Raw genomic sequence first — 9231 nt, 5'->3', positions numbered from 1 at the left:
TTAGAGAACTTCTATAGAGGATATGCTATGCTTTAAAATGTATTTTCACTTTCTTCTTTTATGTTTATTTCATTCAGTTCTCCTATTATTTTCTTTTACATGAAGCCCCTCCTCTCTCGTTTTCTCTGTGGTTGCTTGCTCACTCGCTCACATTCCTGGTAACCTGCAGTGTCTCCCCAGGAGTTTCCTGCTCTTGCGCAGAATAGGCTCTTCTTTTTCTCATTTGAAGTGTGTCTCAGGAAAGAAAGGCAGTAGCCATTTAACTTCCAGGGAGGAAGTGATTTGGGGATAGCAGTTGTGTCCTCTGGAGACAGGCTGGCCAGTGCATACTGCACAGAAAGAACAAAGCCTACATGCAGGAAACCAACAAAGCCTCAACAGGCACAGAAGAGCCTGCAAGAAGAGAGCATGTTTTCTTGGAAGCGTAGTTTGACCTTTGGGACCTATGGAGGGTATGTATCTAGATCAACAATGGCTTTACTCTACGTTCCTTCAAGTTGTGTTATCTCTCTCCATGTTTATTCCAGGGAAATAAAGGTTGCCATGTGCTTTTAGCACAAATGAGAATCTGGAGCCACTTGCAAGAGAAGTATGGCTTTGTATACCTTGGTGAGGAAGAGGAGTATGCTTCATTATTTCAGAATGCTTTTACCTCAGGTTCTCTTTCTCCCTTTCCCAACTTGGTTCTCTCCAGAGATATTGGAAATGAAGCTTCCAAAATTGCTAGCTGTTGCTAATGTTGCTTGGAGTTCTTGGAGTTGCTATCCCAGTAAGTCTGGAAGGAACCAGATTATGGAGAGTTGGCCTACATAGTTCTGGAAATGTAGAAATGGCTAAATTTGATTGTTCATAAAGCATTACCTTTAAAATGTGTAGATACAGAAGGACTTTGTAGTCTTCAGTTGTGAATTAGACTGGAGATGGAAGGCTAAAGTGAAGGATTTCATTCCGTTTATATTTTCATAAAGACCTAATGGTATGCTTAGAAGCCCAGAGTATCAATATAAATTAACCCAGAGAAGGTAACCAAATGTGTTTTCAGTTATTTAATATTAATATTAATAGGATACTTATTTTTATAAACTGTAAATTAAAGCGCCTCGTGTCAATTAGTCCAGAGAAGATGGGAGTTTTGCTTTTATTGGCAAAGGAAAGCACTGCAGGCTAAGAGCAATTAGGAATCATTTCTGCCCTCACAGTCTACCGCAAGTCAATAGAAGCAAAATATTTTATCACTTGTTTTGTCGTGTGTCCCCCTTGCCCCACTCCTTGGAGGAGAACATCAATAAGTATGCAAGGTGGGAAGTGGAAGTACTTCTGCCATTCCTCTGCATCCATCACCAGTTTGGTGCACTCACTGTCTATGTATAGAAGGCTTCTGTGTTCCTGTAGCCTCTGAACAACTTAGAAATCTGCATTCTCAATTGGGAAGTGCCCAAAAATACAAAAATCCCCATGCAGAAGACTATCATTCCCCCAAATATGAGGGAATGACAGTCCTCCCTTGCACTCATTTTTTTATTCTTAAAAGTCAAGAGTGCAATGGCTGACATCATTTGAAATCTTGCTTTAGCCACAAATCCAAAATATAGCTTTAGGCAAGTCCTCTTAATATTGAACTGTTCTCTTTACTTTGGATTATTATTATAAGGGAAGGGTCTAGCCCCATTATTTCCTTTCATTTTCTTACTAGAGAAGATTTGTGGAAGATGGAAGGGCTGTCCAATTTATTTTGATTTCTAATGCTGAGAGTGGACTGGAGGCTACAACATATGAAGAACAGTTGCAGGAACTGGACATGTCTAGTCTAATGAAGAGAAGGATTAGGAATGACATGGTAGCAGTCTTCCAGTATCTAGGGGGCTGCCACGCAGAAAATGGAGTCAACCTATTCTGAAGGCAGAACAAGAAGCAACAAATGGAAACTTGTCAAGGAGAGATCCAACCTAGAACTAAGGAAACATTTCCTGACAGTGAGAGCAATTAACCAGTGGAACGGCTTGCCTTTAGAAGTTGTGGGTACTCCATCACTGGAGGTTTTTAAAAAGAGATTGGATAGCCATTTGGCTGATATGGTCTAGAGTATCCTGTTTCAGCAGGAAGTTGGACTAGAAGATCTCCAAGGATCCTTTCAACTTTATTATTCATTGTTCTGCTAGAAACTGTTTGGAAATATAATGGATATATGAAGGTTTTCGTACAGAATCGTGGGAACAATACTTGAATGAACTAGTGGGACTTCTTTCAAATATTCTTGTTTTATTAAAATCTCAGTCATTCCTGCATGTTTGTGTCTGGATTTTGGAGCTCCTTGCAGAAAGGGGACAATGCGTTATTATGATCACTTTGAGCAGTCAAATATGCTATAGAAATGTTCAGGGTCTGAACTTTGTGTCTTCCAGAGGTTTTGGATTATAAATAGTCCCTGGTCACTGTCTGATCATGCTGAATGTAGTTGATGGAAACTGAATGCCAAAACCACTGGAGGACACCAAGCTGCCTTCTCCTGCAAATGTTCTTCTTTTTTATTGCTATTGAAATTTGCCAGATAGCCATTATTCTGTGGTACCAGTCAAATATCCCACTGTTGGAAGATTTTAAAAGCTAATACATTTTAGTGGCTACTCAACTAGAGTTTTATTATTGGCCTCTGGCTGTTGATCCTATCCTTTCTTTTTGATCAATCCATATTCAGTTCCCATTATTTCTTGTCCTCAGGAAACTAACATTTTTAGTTTGAAGTAGATTATTCTGGTAATTGTTGAGATGTTGCAGAATTAGATTTGCAATAGGCAACTTCAGGTAACCCAGCTGTTCTTATTTGATTTTCTAGCTGCTTTATATCTACATTACAAAGCTTACAGTGAACACTTTAATTTGCATTGGACACAAATGGTTTAGCTATGTGAATGAGCCATGATGAGGTAATTTTTTCCTCTAATGCACATTTGTTCTAGAAGCACACTCTGGATCAGGCTCTTCTAGGAAAGTCTAAAAGTGGGTTTATTGGAAGCAGTAATTGCTCCTTGCTGTGCAAAGTCTGCCTTGCCCTTTTACATGATTATCTGTGAGAAACTGATGTGAAGGTAGAGCTGCTTCCTCTTTACGTATAGGTAGTCCTTCAGATTCAAAGAAGAATTGTTGTTATGTAGTTCATCTGTGGATATTGTTATGATCCAAGTGGTCCTTTATTGCTTTAAGTAAGTGTTCCAACAAATGGACCTCCAACTACTGCTAAGGCTCCACCCCACACTATCCTGAAAGCAGCCACCCTCAGTCCCCCAACAACACCCCGTATGTAACAAAGAAAGTCCACAGAGTAGGAGCACACTCACAGTGCAAGGTCCAGGGTCCCAAGTCCAGTCCACCTGACTAAGTGAGTCCATGAGGTAAACTATAGTTCTCAAGGCAAAGTCAAGGCACAAGACAAAAGACAGTCTTCAGGGCAAAGCCAAGGTACAAAGCAAAAAGCAATTCTCACAGAAAGGCAGAAAGCAAAAGCACTTCTCAAGGCAAGGGCAAAGGTACAAGACAAAAGGCAATCTTCAAGGCTAGGCAAAGCAAAAGGCATGAGTCAAAGCTGGGGAAGGGTAAGTCAAAACAAACAATTGTTCCTGGCAAAGACTAACTCCCCACGGCTTCTCCTTCAATCAATCCACTCCAGGTGTTCCTTGTGAGGAGGGGTGGGGCGACCGTCTTTTGAGTAGCCTCACAGCCCTTCTCTGAGTTTGCCTATTCTCAGCTCTCCATGCCCTTGGATTGAGTGGGGGAGGCAGCTGTCCCTCATCAGAGGGGATCTGCTGCCTACCAGCCCCACTGCCTATCAGCAGCCCATCCTCCCCTGTGTCTGTTAGGCAGGCAGCTCTCCATCCAGTCAACCACTTCTCCCAATGCCTGAGGGTCCTCGGACAGCATTGTCCTCAGCCCTTGGCCTCTCCAAACATGCCAAGGGAGGCATGCCATTCCCATCAGACAGTCCCGATTCCAACTCCTCCTCCGAACTGGCCTTTGCATTCCCGGTCTGAAATGCAGAATGTAACACAATGGGGGCACTGAAAAGCCATTGTTGCAGTAACTGTGGATAATGTTCTGTGACGCAGTTCACAGTTTTCTATTAGTTTTTTGTCAGCACCTTTCTTCAAAGCTGACAAAAGGAGGCTTCATAGCACAGAGCTGACCAACAGCATCTGGTTCCCTTAGCAGCTTAGCCGAATGTCACAGTGGCGTTAGTTTCCTTCACAGTATCTTTGTAAAAGCCTGGGTGAATGAATATCTCTTTCCAGCCTCCAGCACATTATACAACAATTGGGGAGATATACAGTGGTCATTCATTGGATGACATGTGCCATCCACCACATCTTGGCTCTGATAATAAGGGACTCAATGCTGGTGGACTTTGTGTGACCCAGAACCTCTAGGTTGGAGACAAGGTCTTGCCATCAAATGTCAAGGATGGAGCTGAGAGCACCCATGTGAAATTTCTCCAGTTGTTTGATGTGTCATTGATAACAGAATTCACATCTATAGAGGAGAGAAGGGATAACCACAATTCTCTAGACTTTGAGGTTTGTGAAGGTACGGACATTGTGTAATTGAGCACTCAAGTAGAGTAGAGTAGAGTAGAGTAGAACAGAACAGAACAGAACAGAACAGAACAGAACAGAATAGAATAGAGTAGAATTTTTTTATTGGCCAAGTGTGATTGGACACACAAGGAATTTGTCTTGATGCATATGCTCTCAGTGTACATAAAAGATAATCAAGAATACTAAGGTACAACATTTAATGATAATCATAAGGAACAAAAAAGCAATCAGGAACCAATCAATATCAATATAAATCGTAAGGATACAAGCAACAAAGTTACAGTCATACAGAGGGCCATGAAAATATTTACAGATCCCTCACATCCTGGACATAAACTGTTTCAACTCCTACCCTCAAAATGACGCTATATAGTTGTTCTTGCACACCAGAACAACTAGACACAAGAACAGTTTTTTCCCAAAGGCCATCACTCTGCTAAACAAATAATTCCCTCAACACTGTCAAACTATTTACTAAATCTGCACTACTATTAATCTTCTCATGTTCCCATCACCAATCTCTTTCCACTTATGACTGTATGACTGTAACTTTGTTGCTGGTAATCCTTACGATTTATATTGATATTGATTGTTCCTGATTGCTTATTTGTACCCTATGATTATCATTAAGTGTTGTATCATAAAGTGTTAAATTGTACCCTATGACCATCATTTGTGTTGCAAATGTTGTACCTTGATGAAGGTATTTTTTCTTTTGGGTACACTGAGAGCATATGCACCAAGACAAATTCCTTGTGTGTCCAATCACACTTGGCCAATAAATTCTATTCTATTCTATTCTATTCTATTCTATTCTATTCTATTCTATTCTATTCTATTCTATTCTAGTGCTGGAATCACTTTCTTTGTTCAGAGAGCCACCACTCAAGAAGATGCTTCCCAAGTATGTGAAGTTGTTTGCATTTGTCAACTGGGTGGCATCAACCCTGATTTTTGGTTTTATGGCCTTGGTATTTGGCACAGCCTGGTCAAGTATTTCAGTCTTATTCAAGTTTTTCAGTCTTATTCAGGACCAAAGAACGTAGCAGAATCTGAGAATGTACATAATACTGCTAATAATAGAGAATTTACATAATACTGCTAATTATAGAAAATTTGCATAATACTGCATAATAATACTCTTTATATAATACTGCTATTTATGCAGGTAAGCTCTCCGCATAACTAAATGACAGCTTAGTCACTGAATTCCAGACAGAGTTTATAGCAGCCTGCAGCTGGAGATAATCCAGACCAAAATGCATCTGGAGCAGCGAAACATATATCCTGACCTTCTCCGTGCAAATGGCTTATACACAAAGCAATTCTTATTATAGTACTGGATGAGTCTTTTTACTGCTTTGATAAATGATACTTAACATTCCTATTCTACCAGCTACAAGTAATGCCTGCCACTTTGGAGTAGAGAAATACTTGCTGGTTGCTATCTTGTGCCTTTTGGGATAGAGAGAGCTTGTCATCTGTAAATAATTCAGCGGCTGTGTCCTGTTAAGGCAGATGTCTGCAAAGTACAGGTAGTTCTTAAATTACAAGTTTGTTTAGTGACCGTTCAAAGTTACAACAGCACTGAAAAAATGACTTATTACTCTTTTCCACAATGACCTTTTTAGCATCCCTATGATCAGTTCATCAAAATTCAGATGTTTGGCAACTAATTCCTATTTATGACCATTGCTGGGTCCCAAGATCATGTGATCACCCTTTGTGAACTTCTGCGACCAATGGGAAAGCCAGATTAACTTAACAATGAGGTTACTAACTTATCAACTGAGGTGATTCGCTTAACAACTGAGGCAAGAAAGGTCATAAAATGGAGAAAAATTCACTTAACAGAAATTTTGGGCTCAATTGTGGTCATATATCGAGGACTACCTGTACTACCAAAAGGTAGGCAGGCATTAAGAGGGGAAAAAAACTATGGAAATTTTGTTACCTGCCTTCAAAGATGGTTGTAAAAGAAGACCACTTCATGGACGACAGGACTTTCTTTGGCTACTAATCTGGTAAATTAGTCTAGAATCAAAAACAGCCTATCTTAAAATACCAGCTGTTGGAGACCAAACATAGGGCTCTGTTGCTAAGGATAGCAAGATAAATTAACACATAAATCAAAGAAAGAAGGCTATTGCTATTATGTCCTAATTCTGAATTTTGTGGATGTACGTGTCAGCTGCTGGGGTACAGAACATTGGAGTAGATGGTCTTTTGTTCTACTCTGTCAAGTATTTTGCCATTTATTATAAGAACTTCTATACTGTTGTATTGTATTTTTGTATGCATAGAAAACACATATTTCACATATACGAATAGGGGGCCTTTCTATATCCGAGTAGGATTTTTTGTGTGGTAAAAAGTTAAATCAGGTCAAATTATTATTTGTAGAACTTCCACATCACACATCTTTTGGGGCATCATTCCAGGAGGATACTATTTTTTATTCATAGCATTCTCCTCTCTTATTTATGAATGGCCCTAATATGATTCTTCAGGATTTCTCTTTCTAATTATACTTTCTTGTACATCCCATCCATGCAAATACTTGTGTGGAAGAAGAGGTGGAGAAGTAATTGTCACTGCAGCAAGTCAGAGTCCTGGGCACCTGAACTGGAATGTGAAAAATCAAGAGTCTGGCAGCACCTTTTCTGACACATTTTATTAAAAGGCACCAGCATTCACAATTTGCAGCTCACTTCATCAGATGCATAGGGTGGCTAGACCGATGTAGGATTTAAATGGGGATGAGGTGGGGGGAAGAAAGAGGGATTATGCAGACACAGGTTACATGTGCAACAGATTAGATTATCAGTTAATTATTGTAGCATATTAAAGCCCCTTGCGCTTGTTGAGACCTTCTGAGATTGGCTGAAACTTTTTGATGTATGTGAGTCCAACGATTTCTCATTCAGTGGCACTATTAAGGACTCCCCAAAAATTGCTTTGCCAGAAAGGGAAAAGGCAGCTATAATAGAAAGCTGAAGTGGCAGACAGGATAATATATAAAAGGTCTTAGTCAGGGGTAATGACATGCTGGCCACAAGACCGTGGAAACATCTCTAGACATCACTGGCTTAAGAAAGGCTCCAGACTTCTGAGTTAAGAAATGGAGATGAGCATAGCCCCCTTAAGTTGGTCACAACTGGTTAAACCTGCAGGGACACCTTTATATGACTCCAATAATGGGAGGGAGAGATAGTGCTTAAGGGGTAACACTGGCATTAGGGAGACTTAAGTCCAAGTCCGTCCTCAGCTATAGAAGCTTCCTGGGTGGCATGGGAGGCAGTAATTCTCTCTCAGCCTAACTAATCTCACTGAGTTGTTACTGTGTAGAGGAAATGGGAATAGGTAGCATATACAGCTGCTTAAACTCCTGAATGAAAGGTGATTTGTGTCTAATAAATAATAAATAAACCAGAATGCAAGCAGGGATGCAACAATGGATTGGCAAGGATGATTTGTGATTGCATGTATAGCCTGTAAAAGCTCTGCTCTTGGTTTTTAAACATGCTTCTGTTTGACTACTCATTGTGAATGGCTTTTGTCTCTGAAACCATATTCAGTGTTGAATGCTTGTGTGAGACGCATTAATAAAAGTATGCCTGTGATGATTAGGGGAATTTACCTAGGGTTTCTTTATTTTAGTGCTGTGCTTTGGCTAGGTATCATTTAAAAAACCTTCTCTTCCTGCTCATTAATAGTTATAACCTTTCCTTGAAAAGAATTATGTATATTTCTCTCAATGGATTTTATAAAAATACAGTCTAGGCACTGTCTGAACTACAATCAGGCCAGTTCCTAAGCTTATTTATTTATTTATTTATTTTATTTATTTATTTTTCAAATTTATATACCGCCCTATCTCCCTAAGGACTCAGGGCGGTTCACAGGCAGTTAAAATACATATAAATACAGATTAAAAAACAACAATTAAAAAACTTATTCTATTGCCCAAATTTAAAATAGTATAAATAATAAAAACCCCTTAAAACCCATAACTTTAAAATCTAATCCAGTCCCGCGCAGATAAATAAGTGTGTTTTAAGCTCGCGACGAAAGGTTCGGAGGTCCGGAAGTTGGCGAAGTCCTGGAGGGAGTTCGTTCCAGAGGGTGGGAGCCCCCACAGAGAAGGCCCTTCCCCTGGGTGTCGCCAGACGGCACTGCCTAGCTGACGGCACCCTGAGGAGTCCCTCTCTGTGAGAGCGCACGGGTCGGTGAGAGGTATTTGGTAGCAGTAGGCGGTCCCGTAAATAGCCCGGCCCTATGCCATGGAGCACTTTAAAGATTGTCACCAGCACCTTGAAGCGCACCTGGAAGGCCACAGGTAGCCAGTGCAGTCTGCGCAGGATAGGTGTAACACAGGAGCCACGAGGGGCTCCCTCTATCACCCGCGCAGCTGCATTCTGAACTAACTGGAGCCTCCGGATGCCCCTCAAGGGGAGCCCCATGTAGAGAGCATTGCAATAATCCAGGCGAGACGTCACGAGGGCGTGAGTGACCGTGCATAAGGCATCCCGGTCTAGAAAGGCGCAACTGGCGCACCAGGCGAACCTGGTGGAAAGCTCTCCTGGAGCGGCCGTCAAATGATCTTCAAAAGACAGCCGTTCATCCAGGAGAACGCCCAGATTGC

The 9231-nt window shown here is 40.9% G+C and overlaps 1 protein-coding gene across 1 annotated transcript in view; it reads left to right on the top strand.

Annotated features, from left to right (window-relative positions):
* Positions 1-254: 254 nt before the first annotated feature.
* Positions 255-9231, top strand: part of LOC131190160 (rap1 GTPase-activating protein 1-like) — a 69395-nt gene continuing 60418 nt past the window's right edge. Inside the window, exon 1 of the mRNA XM_058167199.1 lies at positions 255-452. Coding sequence (XP_058023182.1) covers positions 409-452 — 44 coding nt within the window. The 5' untranslated portion in view covers positions 255-408. The remainder of the gene's footprint in view (positions 453-9231) is intronic.

This window comes from Ahaetulla prasina, chromosome 2, assembly GCF_028640845.1.
Source record: "Ahaetulla prasina isolate Xishuangbanna chromosome 2, ASM2864084v1, whole genome shotgun sequence".
Taxonomy (NCBI): domain Eukaryota; kingdom Metazoa; phylum Chordata; class Lepidosauria; order Squamata; family Colubridae; genus Ahaetulla; species Ahaetulla prasina.
The sequence above is the reverse complement of the archived record's forward strand: the minus strand, read 5'-3'. Positions and strand labels throughout refer to the sequence as shown.